We start from the raw sequence: 20627 nt of genomic DNA, 5'->3' as shown, positions 1-20627 counted from the left end.
ATCTGGCCTTCTATTTTCTGCCTTTTGATTGTTTAGTCCATTCTTATTTAATGTAATTTATTGATATGACTGAATTTAATGTCTGCCATTTTGATATTTGTTTTCTGTATGTCTCAAGTTTTTTTTCTCCTTTACTGTCTTCTTTTTTGTTAAACCAGTACATTTTAAAAATTATTGATTTATTTAGTTTTGGCTGTGTTGGGTCTTCATTGCTGTGTGTGGGCTTTCTCTAGTTGCCGCCAGCAGAGGCCACTCTTCGTTGCGGTGCCTGGCCTTCTCATTGCAGTGGCTTCTCTTGTTGCGGAGCCCGGGCTTTAGGCGCCCAGACTTTGGTAATTGTGGTGCACAGGCTTAGTTGATCTGCGGCATGTGGGATCTTCCCGGACCAGGGCTCAAACGTGTGTCCCCTGCATTGGCAGGGGGATTCTTAACCACTGTGCCACCAGGGAAGTCCCTCAACCAGTACTTTTTAGGGCATCATTTACATTTTTCTCTTGATTTTAAAAACTGTATTACTTTAGTTATTTGCTTAGTGTTTGCTTTCTTTATTACAGTATTCATCTTGACTTATCACAAACGACTTCACGTTAAAATTAACTTAATTTTGGTGAAATAGAACAACTTTGTTCCAATATAGCACTATGTCTTTTTCTTCTTGTATTGTCATATATATTGCATCTATATATGTCATAAACTCAACAATATAGTGTTACGATTTTTTAAATGCAGTCCCACATTTTTCAAAGGAATTAGAATAATAGAGAAAATGTATTTGTAGATTCCTTTATATTTATCCTCTTATTTATCATTTCCTGTGTATTTCATTTCTTTCTGTGGATTCAAGTTACCCTTTGGCATATCTTTTTAGCTAGATGGACTTCCTTCAGTATTTCTTGTAAGGCAGGTTTGCTTTCATTGAATTATCTTGGTGTTTGCTTATCTGGGAATATTTTTACTTTGGCTTCCTTTTGAATGGTAGTTTTAATGGATTTAGAATTCTTGGTTTTTCTTTCAGTACTTTGAATCTTCTTACTTTTGTTGTTTCTCATGAAAAGTCAGCCATTAATCATACTGTTTTTCCTCTGTATATGGTGAGTTGTTGGGGGTTTTTTCCTGTTTTCAAAATTTTCTTTTTGACTTTGTTTTTCACCAGTAGGTTGGTTCTCTTCATGATTATCCTACTCTATACATTAATGCTTTTCATAAAATTTGGAAAGTGGCCACTATTTCTTCAGATATTTAATTGTCATTTCTCTTCAGGTTCTTCTGAGTTGTAACAGTTTCTCATGGTTTTGATGACCTTGACAGTTCTGAGTAGTGGTTAGGTATTTTGTAGACTTTTCCTCTCTTAAGATTTGTCTGATGTTTTTCTCATGGTTAGACTGAGGTTATGGGTTTTGGGAGCAAGAGCACAGAGGTGAATGTGAATTACCATTTTTAAAATGTCTAAGGTTCATACTGTCACCTTGACTTATCACTGATTTTGTTAACCTTGATCACCTGGCTAAGGTAGTATTTGTCAGATTTCTCCACTGTATAGTTTAAAAATTTCCCTATGCTGTCCTCCTTGGAAGCAAGCCTATGCTGAAGAGATGGGGAGTTATTTTCTACCTCCTTGAGACACGAATTCATACATAAATTATTTGCAGTTCTTCTGTACAGGATATTTGTTCTCCCATTTATTTATTAAATTCCTTTGTTATGTCAACGGGGACTCGTTTATATTTGTATTATACTATGGGTTACAAACCAGTATTATGGTATTTATTTTGTTGCTCAAATTGTTTCACCTTTGGACATTGGAAGCTTTTTCGTTTGACCCCTGCTTGCCTTTGACATACTTCATCATTTTGTTTTTTTGAGTACTTCCTTACTTCCTGGCACTGCAAGATGCTTCAAATTCATCTTATATTTTCGCTGCTCCATCCCTAGAAAGCCATTTGTTTAAGGACTCCTAGTTCCTTTCGTTGCAAAGTTCTTAAAAAACGTTTTCTCTTTCTCTGTTGAGATTCTCTATCTGTTGAATCATTGTCACAATATTTTTCCTTAGGTTGGCATACTTTCTTTTAATTCTTATAATGTATTTATAATACCAAATAAATCTAGCATATGGCCTCATTCAGAGAGTTTCATTTGACTGCATTTTTCTTAAACATGGTCATACTTCTTTGTATGTCTTATAATTTGTTTGTGATTGATTCCTCTCGTATTCTCTTTGTCTTTGTGAATTTTTGCCTTTTCTATTCCTTTCATATTGTTTTATAGGTTTTTGGAAGGGAAAAGAGATAAATATATATTTTCAATATACCATATTTAAATGACAGCCCAGAGCTAGTATTTAAACCCATTCTTGGGTCCAGAAACCTACTTTTATAAATAATAATGTGTGTTGCTTCCCAAATGTTTAATGAGCAATAATATATCTGAGACTTAATAGGCATTCAGAAAAAAATAATTTAAAAAACTCTCTAGAACATATAAGCCTATGTGTCCTAATTGTATTTTTTTAACCTCATGAAATTTGTTACTCCAAGCAGTTGAGTTTATAATTTTTAAATATCTTCTTATAGAGACAGGGAAGAACGATTGGCAGCACTCACAGCTGCTCAACAAGAAGCTGTGGAAGAGCTACAGAAAAAAATTCAGCTCAAGGTAGGAATATTATATATTTTAATTTGAAATTTTAGAGCTATTTTAATGTAGCATGAGATTAAAATTTTATCGATTTAATTAATTGTATAAAAACTGAATTAGGGGCTTCCCTGGTGGCACAGTGGTTGAGAGTCCGCCTGCCGATGCAGGGGACACGGGTTCGTGCCCCGGTCCGGGAAGATCCCACATGCCGCGGAGTGGCTGGGCCTGTGAGCCATGGCCGCTGAGCCTGCGCGTCCGGAGCCTGTGCTCCGCAACGGGAGAGGCCACAACAGTGAGAGGCCCACGTACCACAAAAAAAAAAAAAAACTGAATTAGGGCTTCCTTGGTGGCGCAGTGGTTAAGAATCCACCTGCCAGTGTAGGGGACATGGGTTCAAGCCCTGGTCCGGGAAGATCCCACATGCCACGGAGCAACTAAGCCCGTGCGCCACAACTACTAAGCCTGCTCTTTAGAGCCCGGAGCCACAACTACTGAAGCCCGTGCACCTGGAGCCTGTGCTCCGCAACAAGAGAAGCCACTGCAATGAGAAGCACACGCACTGCAACAAAGAGTAGCCCCCACTCGCCACAACTAGAGAAAGCCCACATGCAGCAACAAAGAGCCAATGCGGCCAAAAATAAATCAATAAAATAAATAAATTTATTAAAAAAAGAAAAGAATCAGTCATATTTCTTTTAAAAAAACTGAATTAATTTGTATTCCTAATATCAGTATTTGGAGAATAAGACATATGGTTTTGGCTATGATCAATTCCAACTCAACTATCTGAAAACTGAAATTATTTTAGTAAGATAAAGCAATTGACAGAAAAAATGTAAAGGAATTTTAGCATTTCTTGATTTTAGTAATTAATTTGTTAATGACTTGAAGACATTGCTACTAGCTTTCTTATATTCATAGACTTAATTATTTAGAAATAAACTAAAAGATTATTTCAATGTTTATGAATTGCACAGTTGTTGCTTGGGAGATTATGATAAGCTGATATTTTCTAGAAAATCTTTACCATTAGTAGTTTCTAGCAGTATGAATATTTTACATTGTGTCACAATTATTTACATGTTGGGTTTTCACAGGGGTAGTAAATTCCAGGGAGTAGAGAACGCTATTTTACTATTTGCATAGCTCTAGAACTTTATCATGTATTTAAATTTAATGCAGCAAATATTTATTGAGTCTTGTGCTAGGCATGGGGATACAGAGATGAGTAAGACATGGTTCTCAGTTTCAAGAACTCAATCTAGTGTGAGATTCAGATGCTAAGCAGATAATTTCCATATGGATAGAGTGCTATGGAGTGCTATGAAAGTACAGAGGAGGATACTAAGCTAACATGAAGAATTTCAGAAGTCAGGGAAATAATTTTAGAGAATAATTTGTGAGCTGAGTCTTGAAAGAAAGATGAATTGAATAGATAGATGGGTGGGATGGCATCCAGCCGTATGAAATGGTATGAGCACAAAGTCAGAAGTCTGAAATAGTGTTTTTTAGTTGGTTTATTTTTTGTTTTCTGGGAAGTCACTGGAGTCGATGTGGGTAAAGGTCTGTGTCATGATGGGCCTTGTCTGCTGTGATGATGAGCTTGGTCTTTACCTGTGGGGCAACATTTCCCATAGTGTGTTCCAGGAAGTGCTTCTCAAAAGTATGTTGTCGTCAAATAAGTGTGTAAAATGTTGCTTAGTGTAAGCTAGCTTTATTGAGTCATAATGCACAGTGACAAGCTGGAGTAAGTAAGTAGCTTTAACTTAATATTTTCCAAGTTTATTTGACCATAGAACCTCTTCCACAAAATATCAACACTTATTAATAACCCACAGTATAATTCCATGAAGTACACTTTAGGAAATATTACTGTGCATGTAGGAGATATTAAAGGGCTTTATGTAGGTTCTTGTCCTCAGTGTCCAAGTTAATACTGAATTAAGACATTTTGTTATATTAGAAAGTTTAATGGAAATATTACTTTTTCAAGTTCTCAGTATAACTTGAATAAATTTCTGTATTCTCACACTTCGACTTCATTTACAGCATGATGAAAGCATTAGAAGGCACATGGAACAGATTGAGCAGAGAAAAGAAAAAGCTGCTGAGTTAAGCAGTGGACGACATGCAAATACTGATTATGCCCCCAAATTGACCCCTTATGAAAGAAAGAAGCAGTGTTCTCTCTGCAATGTCCCGGTAGGTTGTCAGTATCAGTATTGTTATGATACGTTATAATTTATTTACTAAAGTTTATTGAACTATGGAAATATATTCTCCCACTCTTTTAAAAGTCATACTAAGGCATCTGCTGACTACCGTGGATTTCTTTCACGATTTTTATGCAAAGTAAGTAAGTAGTACAAAAATAGTATCAGCAGTTAGGAGTAGCAGTGCAAAGAACCAAAGCATGCAGTTGCTGCTAAAATGGATGTATACCTGCTTAATGATAGCCCAAGTCAATATTTTTGGGTATTATGACCACAGAAGAAAAGGAACATTTTCAGTGCTGAAACTTGAACCTTGATACTTAGAAGAAATGATACTCTGTTAAGGTTGGCTTTGATGACATGCCTTTTTGACCATGTGTCTTCTGGATCAGAGGTCCCCAACCTTTTTGGCACCAGGGACCAGATTTCGTGGAAGACAGTTTTTCCACGGACGGGGGAGGGGGGATGGTTCAGGTGGTAACGGAAGCGACAGGGATCGGCAGATGAAGCCGCTTGCTCGCTGGCCGGTCACCTGCCGCCTTTCACCTCCTGCTCTGCGGCCCAGTTCCTAAGAGGTCCAGTAACGGTCCGCGAACCCGGGGTTGGGCACCCCTGTTCTAGAGGATTCTCAGAATTGTATTCTAAAGAAAATATTTTTAAGACTAATATGTAAATGCTAGAGTGATCACAACTTGCATGTAGTATACTGGATAGAATGTGTAATATTTAAAGTAAGATATAATTATATGTTCATTACATTGCTTTGATTTTATGCTTTTAGATCTCTTCAGAGGTGTATCTTTTTAGCCACATTAAAGGAAAAAAACACCAGCAAGCTGTGAGAGAAAATAGCAGCATCCAAGGGCGTGAACTTTCAGATGAGGAAGTGGTAAGCTTTAATTTTGTTCATTTATTGAGTACCTTCTATGTTCTTTTCTATTATGAAGAAATCCATGTTCATATATATTTCTGTGATTATTTAAAACTATATTTAATATTTAATAACTACTACAATATAGTATACAAATGTCCTTATCTTAGTATATATATTAAAAGAAACATAGAAATAAGAATTTAATACTGTTTATATAATTTCAGTGCAGAAAAAGGTTTATGGTATTTTAATAATTTAAAAATATTAATAATTTAAATTTTTTAATAATTTTATTTAGTGATGTTCTATGTTTCTTGGAAAACAGTTAACAATATAAAAATCATATAAATTGATAATTTTGTATCAGTACAATACTTAGAAATTTTTGGAAATGCATTATTTATCTACCTATAATTGCTATTTACATGGAATTTAGATTTGTATAAGTAGTTTTATAAATGTTTTTCACTCGACTGTTATTGAGATATGTATGACATTACTAATCTCTGAATTTGTTGGTTCTATTTTTAATAGAAAATTTCTAAACATACCCAAAGATGAGAAATTCATGTTTGTCAAGCATCTTTTAAGATGTCCAGGAAAGGTTATTGTGGTTCTTTGAGGGCAGTACTTGTGTGTATGTGCACATGTGTGTTTAACTCTTTTTTGAAGTAGAGCATATATTAATAGAATACACAAATTTAAAGTATATAGCTTGATGAATTTTTACATTTGTTCCACTCATATCAGCACATAAATAATTTCTTGAACCCCAGAAGGCTCCCTCATGCTCCATCTCAGTCGTGCCCCCAAAAGGTAACTGTTCTCTGACTACTAGCACAATCAATTAGTCTTGCCTGTTCTTGAACTTCATATAAATGATATCATACAGTATGTACTTTTTGTACCTGGCTTCTTTCACTCATCCTTAAGTCTGTGAGATTGATCCCTAACATTTATATGAAGCTATAGTTCATTCTTTTTCTTGGGTTTTTGTCAGTGCTCTCCAGGCAAAGACCATCAGGAACACATCTACAGTTGAATAAAATTAGGTTTATTGACTTGTTAAAAGAAGGGAAAATGCACACTATGGGAAGTTATAGTGTCTCAATAATGTGTTAGAAAGGACTTATTATAGGATTTGGATCTTTGCTAGGTGACCTGGAGGTTGGGGGGAGTGTTCAAGGACGTGGGACTTTGCTCTGGAATGGATGCTGTCAGGAAGCAGGGGTAATTCTGTGGATGGTTCTTAATAAATCTTACCTAGGTAGGAGGAACAAAGCTGCTGTTTTCTCCTAAGTTTCTGGATATGACCAGTGTTTGAGGGGAAATTGCACATGGTTAATTTGGCTCACTTCTTTATGATTCCTCCTTTTAAGGATTTTTGCCCCTCAAGTTCCAACTATTTTGACAGCTCTAAACCAAATTCTGTCTCCTCAGCTTAGTAAGACTGCCACTTTCACCTTGCACTGTTCTCTCATGCCAAAAATTGGCATAAGCCCTTAGGGAAAAATCCAGAGTGAATGTGGAGCTCGCCTCATGTGCTTCCCTCCTTTTAGGGATCATGGTCTCTCAAGTTCTGGCTGTGTTGGCTGTTCTTTAATGCCTTTAAATAGATGTTTTGTATATTTTGTGCAACTTTTGGAGTTGGAAGATTAGTCCAGTATAAGCCAGTCACTGTGGCTGAAATTGGAAGTCTTTAAATGTTTAATTTCTCTAATAGCCATTGTTTGACATAATGCTTTACACATAGTATGGTATTTAATAAGAACTCATTTAGTTGAGTTGAACTGAAAGGTTATACAGAATGGCTTTAGGTACCATTAATAAAGGTGAAATAAAAAATGGAACCAATCATCTATTTAGTTTACCTGAAATAATTTTTTTGCCTTGTAATCAAATCGTATGGGTATTTTAAGAGAGAGTAACATGGAATTTTTTTTTTTTTTTACTTGAATCATTCATGTGATTATCCCCATTCTCTACTTAAGTTTACTGTTTAGAGCTAGAGTCAAGTTTATGTGTGTTCCACTATGAAAAAAAATTCTCAATTGCGTCATTAATTAGAATTTAATTATTCCCATTATAAAGGAAATTCTTCCACTTATAAAAATTGTTTGTAACTAAGTTCTCTTAATAAAAAAAACTAAATATATTATTCAATTTACAAAAAAATATTTTAAATTTTTGTGGAGCACTGCTATTATGTAAACTGGAATCTAAATTTTATGTGTTTTTATCTCAATGAGAGAAGTAGAGAAGGAAAGAATATTTAATTCATGTACTTTGGAAGAAAAATGTGTAATATTATCTAACTTTTTTAGCTACTAAAGCATAGTTTGATGTTTAGCTGTTGTGGTTTGAGATTTGATCGATGTATTCATTTTGTGTACTGTTTCAGTATAAAAGTATTAAATTTTCTTTAAGTTCTCAATTCATGTAGTTGTTCTTGGTTATAGCCCATTTTTCCTGAAAACAAGTGTGCAATGTAGTTGTGTAATACAGAAAGGCAATTTTATATTTATACACACACGTCATTTTTAATCAGCAAAGGTATCTATAGTAAACATACTTGTTCTACTTAAAGTTATTACTTGTCATCTGTGATGTCTTTATATTATATACACTTTATCTGTGACCCTTCTTCTTTGACATATAAGATTTTATTTATACCACCTCTGACCTAATAAAATTGGACCTTTGACCTTATGCACTTGACATATCAGATAACTTACTCTTGATCTCTGACACATTTTGTTTCAAGCCTGTTAAACATAATAGGTAGCTGCCCAGCAAGAAAGGTTTAATGTTTTGTGTTTTTATTGTAATTTGACCAGGAAATTTTTCTTATGTTTCTTGAGACTTCACAAAAAGAGCTGTTACATGTTTGATTTTTTTTCTTTTTCATCATCCTAGAATGCAAATGATAAAAGTACGTGATTTTTAAAGGTCAAAAGAAACTGGTGCTAGTTTAAATACATTCCAAAATTTAATTTTTCAGCACATTACTAGAGAAATAGTGAAGTATTAGTTTTAATTAAAACTCTGATTTCTTTTGTGATCCTGTTTTCACACTCTCTGAGGAAGCTGATAGTGATTTTTGTAGGACTTGCATAAAGTACATTTAATTCCATATAGAAAATGAAATTAAAAAGGTTTAAAAAAATTTTTTTAAGTTATCCATTTCTGTGTTTGTGAGACTTCTTGGCCCTAAAAGCATATACATTATACCTGTTTGTCAACCGTTTATTTAAATATAGAGAAAATAATAGTTTATTTTCATTTAATTCATGGAAAGTATGAAAACAACTTTTATGAAGAATCTTAAGTTATAATTTAGTGAATGTTTACAACCAAGTGTGATTTTACAAATCCCAAATTAGTATTTCTGCTTGGAAAATTATGCTAATTAGGTGATTGAAGGAAAAAATGAAAATTTTAATTAGTAAAAATATAAAGATATCACTGTATTTAATGGGATATAAGCCAATCTCTTTGGCTAGAGTGTGCCTGGCATTGATGTGGAAGAAGTAGTAAAGGGCTTCCCTGATGGCGCAGTGGTTAAGAATCCACCTGCCAATACAGGGGACACGGGTTTGAGCTCTGGTCTGGGTAGATCCCACTTGCCGTGGAGCAGCTAAGCCACAACTACTGAGCCTGCGCTCTAGAGCTCTAGAGCTCGCAAGCCACAACTACTGAAGCCCTTGTGCCACAACTACTGAAGCCCGCGCGCCTAGAGCCCGTGCTCCTCAACAAGAGAAGCCACCGCAATGAGAAGCCCGCGCACCACAAGGGAGAGTAGCCCCCGCTCACCGCAACTACAGAAAGCCTGCGCACAGCAACGAAGACCCAACGCAGCCAAAAGTAAATAAATTAATTAAAAAACAAAAAGAGGTAGTAGATGTCTCCCAGAATTGATGGCAGTCTGAGAAATAATAGATAACTCCGTAATTCCTAATAGATTCATTTTCTTTTTACCTTGGTTATTATGTTTGTAGAAGCACAAGTATTTACTCTCTTTTAATAATCATGTTAGGAAAATATCTTCTTTGCCTTTCAACAGAAAATCAAGTCAAATTAAAAAACTAGAACTCATTTAGAATGGATCTTCATTTCCCCCCAATACTTCAATAAGTACATTTTATGTTAGTTTGAGAAATGATGTAAAAACATCTTACCCTTTCTTATAGGACATAGTTTCCATTGCCTTCATTTTCTGTTTAATAGGCTGGGAAAATTTTTATAGTTGTGTGTGTATATAATTCACACACACATATAGCTGATTGTTAATGTGTATATTTCTTCTCACTTTTGGAATTCTTATGGTGGTAAATTCACTTGCATTGTACCTGGGATTTGCAGAGAATATGTAGCTATCTATCTATAGCCGATTTAGTCTTCTTCATTGGTTCAAGGAAGAAATTTTTTTTTTTAAGGAAGAAATTTTAAGTAGGCAACCAGTTTATTTTAAACCGTAGTTTGATCTGGTAATTTAATTAGTTTCCATAGTTAGTACCCAGCCTCTTTTATAACAATCCTTGGTCCCCATCCTCTTTCTTATTTCCTTAAGATGGCATCTTTGAGTATCGAAGAGTATGGCATATGTAACCCCATGTTAGGAGGAAAAGTTGGGATCGTACTACATCGTATCTTCTGTCTTTTCTGATTTCCAGTGTGAGTTGCTTGTTTACCTGTTCACTTAGTTTACTTAGGGCCACCGATCTGGAAGGGTGGCTAGTGAACTCTTGATCTATTCTTTCCACTTGGACGGTGTTTCAGTGGAGCATCAGCCATTTATTTACCTCCTCCTGATCAGGCCACCCCTTAGTTCTCTCTGTTTTCATATCTCTGAGACTTTACCATAACCTCCATTCTGGCCCCTGGCATCCTACTGGCTTCTATCACATAAGAACTAAGGGCATTTGGGGAAAGCTAAACCACACAGCACGGCCATATTAATGGACCATACCCTATTTGGTGCCAGGGACACCTAGAGAGACAGTTTCTTTTGAGAATCAAAATAATACTTCTGTCATTACTCTGATTTAGCTAACACACCTATCTCCCTTGGGACACACTTTTTTTTCCTCCTTTCATCTGCAAACTTTTTTGGCTAGAAAGAAGTAAAATTTACTTTAACCTCTCTTTCCTCCTTATTCTAACCAAGTAACTAAGCCTTAAGGTTGCAAAAGGGAACTTTCTCTATACTTTGAAGTAAATGCTATAGGAATCCTCCAAGCTTGATTATTGACATGCTAAAGGGCAAAGTAAATAAATTTATTAAACCTCAGGATATTAGCTTGGCTTATAAAACTCTTCTCTTGCTGCATATATCTGTTCTGCATATCTAAAGTTGATTATAAGGTGCTTTTTTTCTTTTATTTATTTTGGAACAAATTATAATCACCTGTCTAGCTGGGTTGAAATGGGCAAAGGCCATGTGCTAAGGAAGGTAAAATGGATAATCACATTAATAATTTTGAAATAGTACTCCAGTGATACCTGTTTCTCATGCTTCTTCTAATGTTACGTGTTGTGCTTTCACTGCTAATCACTGTCTCAGTATTTCTTCCATTGATCTTTGCTTTTAAACGTTGCTCTATTATAAAATGCATTTTTAAATAGGTAACAAATAACTGCAGTTTAGAAACTTAAACTATTTAGTTTTGGATAAAATTTCATTCTGTGACTCTTAGCTCTCAAAATACTGTTAACCTGTACAAATGTGAAAAGCCATTTCAACCATATTTTCCTGCATGAGTCCTTGGTGCGTGTATACTGTAACACATGCTACTTTTCTTTTGCATCATGGTGGTTGCCTAAATTTCATAGTTTACTTAAACTAATTAAGATCAGTTTTTCCTTTTGGCATCTGCTTATTTGAGGTTTCGAATGGAGTTTTCTAGATGATATGTTAAGTGTTAAAGGTTGTACTTTTTTTAATATAAATTATTTATTTATTTATTCATTTTTGGCTGTGTTGGGTCTGTTGCTGCGCATGGGCTTTCTCTAGTTGCGGTGAGCAGGCGTTATTATTCGTTGCGGTGCGTGGGCTTCTCATTGCGGTGGCTTCTCTGTGGAGCATGGGCTCTAGGCATGAGGGCTTCAGTAGTTGTGACACATGGGCTCAGTAGTTGTGGCTTGCTGGTTCTAGAGCTCAGGCTCAGTAGTTGTGGCACACGGGCTTAGCTGCTGCGCAGCATGTGGGATCTTCCTGGACCAGGGCTGGAGCCCGTGTCCCCTACATTGGCAGGTGGATTTCTAACCACTGCACCACCAGGGAGGTCCCTATAATATGTTTTTGGCAGTTATTTGCAACAGGTATCCATTGCCTTTAAGAAGTTAATTACATACCTAAACGCTATTGTTTTATAAAAGACAACTCTTAAACTCCTTAAACTCTTAATCCAGATCATGATAGCTAGGAATGACTAGAACCGTGGCTAGTTCTATACATTCACAGAGTATAGGCTGATACTTTCCCATCTGGCTCTTAAGTGTCAATTACAAGGAGCTGCAGAATTGTGTCCATGGGCGATGTTAAAAGATCGGAGCAACTGTGATCACCATTTCTCAGCTGCTGTCTTTCAGTTGGATGATGGAGGATCTGAAACAGGGTTACAGTGAGACAAATTTATACAGCTCAAGCTGCTTCTACTTGAATATGCTGTAAAAGTTTTATAATATGTATTTCTTTATATAGAAATTTTATGCCTGCATAATCTTAAAATCCATAGTATGACGATTTCATGTGGGAGGGATAAAGGAAATGAAAGATTTATTGATAGTTTATGAGAGGGAACATTGCTGCCCTAATGAGAATAGATGACAAATTTAGCATTTTACATGCCTAATTTAGATAATTCTTCTAATTTTCCTTAATAAATAAGTGATTATAAATGCTTTTACTTTAATTATGACTTTATTAGGTTCTTTATCTGAAATTCAGTGGCCAGTGTTTTAGTTCCAAAGTAGATATTCATAGAGGAGCAGGGAACACCTATCTCTGATCAAACTTACTGAGTTTTAGTAATAATTATTCTGTCACTTTGGCTTCTCTTGCAGTTGGCAGAGTAGGCACATCTGTTGTGTTAGGAAAATCACAAAGCTATAAAGCAAAATTGTCACAGTCCCGTAGTTTGGTCCTCTCTCTCAAAAAAATTTTATTTAGATTATGAAGTATCTTAGCATAAAGAATTTTTAAAAGAATAGTTACATGTATATGTATAACTGAATCACTTTGCTGTACACCTGAAATTAACACAACACTGTTAATCAACTATACTCCAATATAAAATAAAAATAAAGTGGCCTAGTTTAAAATTACATTGAAGAAATTTTTATAAAGTGAAAAAATTTTAGATATATATATTATTATATTATGTGAAAATTTCAATGATATAAATTTAATATTTCATTCCTTCTAGATAATTTATATATATTACTTGATGCAAAGATAAAATATATTACCTTTTCTCCCATATTTCACTAGTGTTGCTGAATTTTCTTTTTAAATATTAAAATTTTACACCAAAAAAAGAAGAAAGTAATGTAGTAAACCCCATATTCCTGTCACCTGGATAATTAGGTGATAACACTTCTTTTTTTTCTTTACATTTGGAAGGATAGGGGAATACATGAGATACAAAGTGTAGGTGGGAGGACCGGGTTCCAGGAGTAGAGCTTAAGTCCTTACGTTTCACAATGAAAAGTCAATAGATAATCCTAAAATTGAAAACTGAAGAAGTAGCAACACAAAATATATTAAGGAGTATAGAGAAAAAAAGATAAAATAACCAGCTAAAATCATTGCCTCTGGATTGAGGAAAGAAGTGGGGGAACCAGTAGGAAACTACTTTCCTTGAACTATTGACTGTGTAAATTATGTGTATGGGTAACTTTGATAAAAGCAAAAGCATTTTAAAAAATTAAAAAAGAAATAGAACAATGGAGATGTGTCCCTGTTGCTCCAGAGTCTTCTGTGCCCCTTTTTTGCTTTTTCTTGGTTCAAGGTTAAAATTAGATAAGTGAATGCATCTGCAACCATAAAAGACCATTATGGTGAAGTTGGGTATTTTGGCTTGTTACATCCTTAGTTCTTTATTCTTTTAAATTGTTGCAATATCCTTTGATGCCATTATAAAAGACAAAATACTAGATTCCATTTTGACCACTTTGATGAGATTCGCTCAGATAGGTGCATGTATTCTTAATTTCAAGTTGGCTTTTTAGCTTTTTGGCATTGTAGAACAAGTGAATTAAAGCATGTACAATTGACTCTTGCCAGGGTTTCATCTGTGTTAACCATGCTATAGGATTTGGGGTACAGAGTGACCTTAGATTTATGCTGGTAACTAGTTCAGTAACTTGGCATTTTAAGCTGAATGAAATTAAGACTTTTTTTACCCTATTTTCTGATTTAGAGTTTTAACAATTTACAAGTTTTTATAAATGGCTCTCATCAAGGTAAGGAAGTTCCCTAGTTTTGTAAGGTCTTAAAAAAATAAGTAGGTATTTTTATTGAAATTTTTTTCTGGATCTTATGGAAAGGTCACTTTTTCCTATATTTTATTTTATTTATTTATTTTTTTGGCCACACTGCATGCCTTGTGGGATCTTAAGCCCTCCCTTAATTTTTTTAATGTGATATATTACATTAATGACTTTTCTGTTATTAAACTTATTTGGTCTTGATTTAAAGATATGTAGTTGAGGGGCTTCCCTGGTGGCGCAGTGGTTGAGAGTCTGCCTGCCGATGCAGGGGACACGGGTTCGTGCCCCGGTCCGGGAAGATCCCACATGCTGCGGAGCGGCTGGGCCCGTGAGCCATGGCCGCTGAGCCTGCGCTCCGCAACGGGAGAGGCCACAGCAGTGAGAGGCCCGCATATCGAAAAAAATAAAAAGATATGTAGTTGAATTTGTTTTGCAAATATTTTAGTTAGATTTTCCTAATTTCCCTTTGTCAAGATTATATTAGCTTCATAATATAAGCTAACAAGTTTTTCCTTTCTTTTTAAACTCCTGGGATAGGTTGCATAAAATAGAAATAATCTTTTCTTTGAAGGTTTTGTTTAATGTGTCTATAAAATTACATGTTCTTAGTATATGTTTTTTCTGAAAAATTATTTTCTGTTTTTTATTTGTGGTAAAATACACGAGTTAAAATTTATCATCCTATCCATTTTTAAGTGTACAGTTCAGTGGCATTAAGTACATTCACGTTGTATGCCATCACCAACATCCAGCCACAGAAATCTTTTCATCGTGCAAAACTGAAACTCTTTACCCTTTAAACAATAACTCCCCATTCTCCCTCCCCCCAGGCCTTGGCAATCACCATTCCTTCTGTCTCAGGATTTGACTACCACACACACCTCACACAAATGGAATCCTATAGTATTTGTTTTTTTGTGACTGGCTTATTTCACTCAGCATAAGATTCAACCATGTTGTAGCATATGTCAGAATTTCCTTCCTTTTTAGGGCAGAGTAATATTCCATTGTATATATATACCACATCTTGTTTATCCATTTATGTGTTGATAGACACTTGGTTTGCTTCCACCATTTGGCTACGGCAAATAATGCTGCTATGGACATGTACAAATATCTGTTTGAATGCTTGCTTTCAATTATTTGTATGTATACCCAGAAGTAGATTTCTGGACCGTACTGTGATTGTATTTTTAATTTTTTGAGGACACTAAACTTTTTTTCACAGTAGCTGTACAGTTTTACTTTCCCATAAACTGCTCAAGGGTACCAATTTCTCCACATCCTTGCCAACATTGTTATTTTATGTTTTTTTGGTAGTAGCTATCCTAATGAGTTGGTCAGATTTTAAATTAGCAATTATTTATTTGAGTGTATTTTGATTTTCTATTATTTACTACATCTATTTTGGTAAATTTTCATTTACTAGGAAATTATATGTTTTCTTAAGTTTTCAATGGTCTTGGCAAAACATTTTTGATAGTATTCTTTGTGATTTTTAAAGGAATCTTTAACTGTGTCTCCTTTTTCATTTCTAACATTTAAAATTTGTGCCTATATTTTTTTAAAAATATTTATTTGTTTATTTATTTGGCTGCATTGGGTCTTAGTTGCGGCATGAGTATGCGGGATCGTTACAGCATGCGGGATCGTTTTAGTTGCGACAGGCGGGATCTTTTAGTTGCGACAGGCAGGATCTTTTAGTTGTGGCATGTGGGATCTAGTTCCCTGAACAGGGATTGAACCCAGGCCCCCTGCATTGGGAGCGTGGAGTCTTAGCCACTAGACTACCAGGGAAGTCCTGTGCCTATATTTTTTTTCTTGATCTTTCTTGTCATGAGTTTGTCTATTTTATTAGTATTTCTAAAAATTTGGTTTTTAGTTTTGTTGATCCTATCGCTTCTTTGTTTTTTACTCAGTAAATGTCATTTCTTGGTTTTATTATTTCCTTTTTACTTCTTTCTCTGAGTTTATTTTTGCCAGTCTTTTTCTAACTCCTTAAGGTGAATGCTTGGCTCATTAATTTTTAGCCTTTTTTCCTAAAGATATTAATCTCTAAGGCCTTTTTTGATACAATATATTTTCATTATTACTCACTTCTAAATATTTTCTAATTTCCTTCAGAATTTTTTCTTTTATCCATTGGTTGTTTAGAACATTGACTTGAAATTTCCAAACATAAGAGTTTTATCTGTTGATTTCTACATTAATTACAGTAAGATCAGAGAATGTAGTCTTTGAAATCCTTTGAAATCTGAAGTAGCATAGCACAGGGTAAGATTTTGTAAATGTTCTGTGCCTGAAGAGAAATTGTATTTTCTAGTTACCTATTCTATCAAGCATATTAGTCATGATATTACAATATTCTATATCTATATTGATTTTTGTCTACTTTCAATTACTGATTGAGGAGATTAAAGTCTCTCACTATGATCATAAATTTATTTTTTCTTGTTCCAGCCATTTTTGCTTCATATATTTTGAGGCTAGGTTACTAAGAGCATACAAGTTTACAATTGTATATCTTTCAATGTATTCAGCCTTTTACTATATGAAATGGCTCTGTAGCATGAGTAATGCTATAGGTGAATAGTTTTCCTTTTTTTCTGCAGGTGCTTTCTGGTTTTAACATCAAGTTCATAACAGATTCACAAAATAAATTGGCTTTTTTTCTACCTCTGAAGAATTTTCTTGAAGTCTTATTTTGTTTGACAGTAGTATACATATACTAGATTTCATTTATTTAGTATATGCATGGTGTATCTTTTTCTACTTTAAAATATTTTGGTGAAATTCATTATGTAACAGAAGAGTAAATAAGATGTATATATACTGTTTGTAGAATAATAATAGAACAACTGTCTTTGTGCCTACTACTCAGGTTAGTAAGAATCTCCCAGTAGGAAATTTTGTTTGTTTGTATGTGCTTTTGTTTATGAAAGATATTTTCACTGGGTAGACATTTGCAATTTTACATTTATTTTCTCCAAAAATTGAGTAGATATCATTTGCTGTCTTCTTGCTTCTACTCCTCATAGGTCAGTTTGTTCTTCTTTATTCTTCTTCAAAATTTCCTTAGCTATTCCTCTGCTTTTCAGTTTCTACATAACCTTTGCAATTAACTTGTAAGCTAAGAAAATCCTGTTTGTGTTTTGATTGAGACTGCATTGAGATAAGTGTGGACATCTTTTAAATATTCTTTCTTTCCATCCAGCCACATGTTTGTCTACTCATATATTGTATTTGTATGTATGTGTCATTCAGTAAAGTTTTCTTCATTTAAGTCTTAAGCATTTCTTGCTGGCTTGTTTCTCAATAATTAGTGGGTTTTACAAGTATTTTGTATTTCAGTTTTTATTTTCTTTTAAACAAAGAGGTAGTTCCAAGGTTATAGATTAGAGTGGTGGCAGTGCCTTTTGCTTTATTTTATGAATATGAGTGTTTGTGTGTATTTAAAAGTGTGAAGTGATTCATGGATTTGACTGTCAGATATTTTGCATAGGAGCCAGGCTAATCTTCTGTGCATTGCTTTAATTTAAAATATGTAATGCCAAAATGAGCACTATTCTTTGTTTTTAATTTCAGTTTTTATTTCATTATGGTCATAGGTTATGCCTTATATAGGTTCTACTTTGGGAAATTTAATGATTTTCTTTATAGCTTCATACATTGTAAAATTTTAAGAAGAATATGTTTTTTTCTCTTTGGGTATGTATAATATATGTTAGATCAAATTTGTTCATTGTTATGTGAATATTCTTACTTTTTTACACCTATTTTTATGCTCATTAATATCCTTTTCTCAAAAATGAAGACTGCCAATATGCTATTATTATTTATTCTTGCCTCCTTGTATTCTTTTTTTTTTTTTCTCCTTGTATTCTTAAAATCAGTTTTTGCAATATATATATCACAAAGTTTAATTATCGTGGTCATAACTATTTACACATTTTTCATTATACCTTTTAAGAATATGAAACATTCCTCTTTCTTATTTAATGCCTCTCTCCTAGAATTTTTTTTTTTTTTGTATTGTTATGGCAAACCTAGTTTTGGTTAGGTTTTTGATATGTACTTTTATATTCTTCCTCTTTCTTCCTCTTCCCTTCATAGTTTTATTTTTGCATCTAGATCTGTTACTAAAAAATATACTTTTAGTTGTTTTCTGCTCTATAAAAAGTTACCATGCTGTATGCGATCTTTTTGAACTTAGCTCTTTTCCACTCAGTATTATAGTGCCTAGATTCATACGAATTGGGAATTTCCTGCTGTTTTTAAAGCACTTTGAGGTATAAATGTTATACATTAAACTGCACTTACTTTAAAGTTTATGATTTAATAAGTTTTGTCATAGTCATACACCCATGAAACCATCACCAAGATCAAGATAGTGAACATAATTGTCACCTCAAAAAGTTTCATCATCTGCTATATCCTTGCTGGTTTTCTGCCTACTTTTGTTCTATCAATTTTTGAGAGAGGGATATGGAAATCTTTTATTTTAACTGTTAATTTTTCTATTTCTTTTGGCAGTTCAACCAGTTTTTGCTTCATGTTGTTCAAAGCCTTGTTATTAGATTCATAAATGCTAATCATTGTTATGTCCTCTTGACTAAATTGACCCCTTTTTATTGTCAAATGACCTTCTTTATTCCTAATAATATTCTTTGCTATGTTGTCTAATATTAACATAACCACTCCGGCTTTCTTTTATCTAGTGTTAGAGTGGTATATCCTTTTTTATCCTTTTACTTTTAACCTATGTATTTATTTTTTTGCACGCATCCTTTTCTTAAACATTTAAAGGTCAATAGACTTAAAGGGAATGTTTATTCTGGTACTGTTGACTATGATGTGAAGCTGCTAACTCTCTCAAGCCCTTGTCACCCAGGGCTTGTGAAAGCCACTCACAACTGGGGAGTTCCAGCTCTGTCTATGAGCATTATTGTCTCTTTGATTCTGTATTGAAAGGGTGATGTTATTTGTGATCTGTGGTAATATTGTTACTGGGATATTATTGAAACGATTTCTGAGGATGAAGTCTGATACTAATCTAAGTTGCTATATTTTAAATCTGAGAATTCTGCAAAGATATTTTTCATTATAAGCCGTGGTTCAATACTACTGAACCATTCCCTGTTGTAGTATTGAGCTCAGACCTCTTTCCATCTTCACAGCATGATAAATTATAAGCTTGTTGAACTCTGGGCTTTTCTTTGAGTCATCTGTTAAACCTCAGATTAGATCAGAAAGGAATACCAGTATCTGAAAAAGAAGTCTTTACCTCATTTATCATCTCCACCAATCAGAAAACTGATGGAGTATTTGTAATTGTCACTGAGTGGCAGGGGGACAGATGGTGGACTATCATTCTATCAGAAGATGGCCTTTTCTCTTTTACATGGTGTCTGTTTCACAGTATTTCATTAGCTTCATTTTTCTCATCGGTCACTTCAAACAATATAATACATAGATTGTAGTAGATAAGAACATAAGTGTATCCTATACCTGTAGACAGGGACCTTGGCAGAGTTGAATCTTTTGTATAATTAAAATAGCCTATCGAGTTTTAAAAATTGTCATTGTCACATGTGTTTAATTTTTCAAAATGATGCTGTCACAAAGGGCATTATTTTGATAAAAGGCATTACATTTCAGATTTTCTTAAATTTACTGTTTGACTAAATTTAAAATTTTATTTAAATATAATGGAACTCTCAAACTTTTTTTGTAAGCATTTCTTCAGCACCTGCTTGTGCACTCTGCACTAGTCCAGGGACCAGGGAAATACAGATAAATAATGTCACTTGAGCCTATCTCTTAATTTTATGCTATCTCTGATAAATTTCATAGTTTCATGAATCTCTAAACACTCATTTGAATATAAATGAACTAGTTTTTGTATATGGTGCTTTGACTTCTGAATAGTGCCTGGATGATGATAATCTGTAGATATGGCTAATGCCATCCAAACAATCAGTAATTACAAATCAGCTTTCCTGTGAAATCTTTCTGGGGGATAATCTGCTGGAATAGTTTTATGGAAGAGTGATATCAGTCAAAATAATAGTTTAGATTCTTTTGGTCTTATTCTGAGTAAAACTCTGACTCTTTAACTTAAGCTGTTAGCATAAGCCCTTGACACTTAGTATTGAATTAAATGTTAATAAGTTAAATGTTAATGAGCTAACCTGTTATTATTTTCAATATACTATGTCTGTGAGGTTGGTATTCAAAATATGTGGTAAAGTACTGTCTAAAAATGCCATGTTGTTTGTGGTTGAGTATTTCTTTATTTCTTCCCTTCTTTCATCTGCTTCTTCCTCTTTTTCTCCTGATTTTCCTTCTTCTTCTTCCCTTCCCAAACACCTTCATCTCTCCACTCTTCCACCTCTTCTTCACCCCTCACTTTT

General features: G+C 34.1%; 1 protein-coding gene across 2 annotated transcripts in view; it reads left to right on the top strand.

Annotated features, from left to right (window-relative positions):
* SCAPER (S-phase cyclin A associated protein in the ER) overlaps nucleotides 1-20627 on the top strand; it is a 504096-nt gene that overhangs the window by 192266 nt on the left and 291203 nt on the right. For both annotated transcript variants that reach the window (XM_004276347.3, XM_033440145.2), the window contains exons 18-20: nucleotides 2571-2652; nucleotides 4684-4836; nucleotides 5629-5736. In XM_004276347.3, the coding sequence (XP_004276395.2) occupies nucleotides 2571-2652; nucleotides 4684-4836; nucleotides 5629-5736 (343 nt within the window). The remainder of the gene's footprint in view (nucleotides 1-2570; nucleotides 2653-4683; nucleotides 4837-5628; nucleotides 5737-20627) is intronic.

This window comes from Orcinus orca, chromosome 2, assembly GCF_937001465.1.
Source record: "Orcinus orca chromosome 2, mOrcOrc1.1, whole genome shotgun sequence".
In the NCBI taxonomy this organism is placed as follows: Eukaryota; Metazoa; Chordata; class Mammalia; order Artiodactyla; family Delphinidae; genus Orcinus; species Orcinus orca.
Note: the sequence above shows the minus strand (reverse complement) of the source record. Positions and strands in the feature narration are given on the sequence as shown.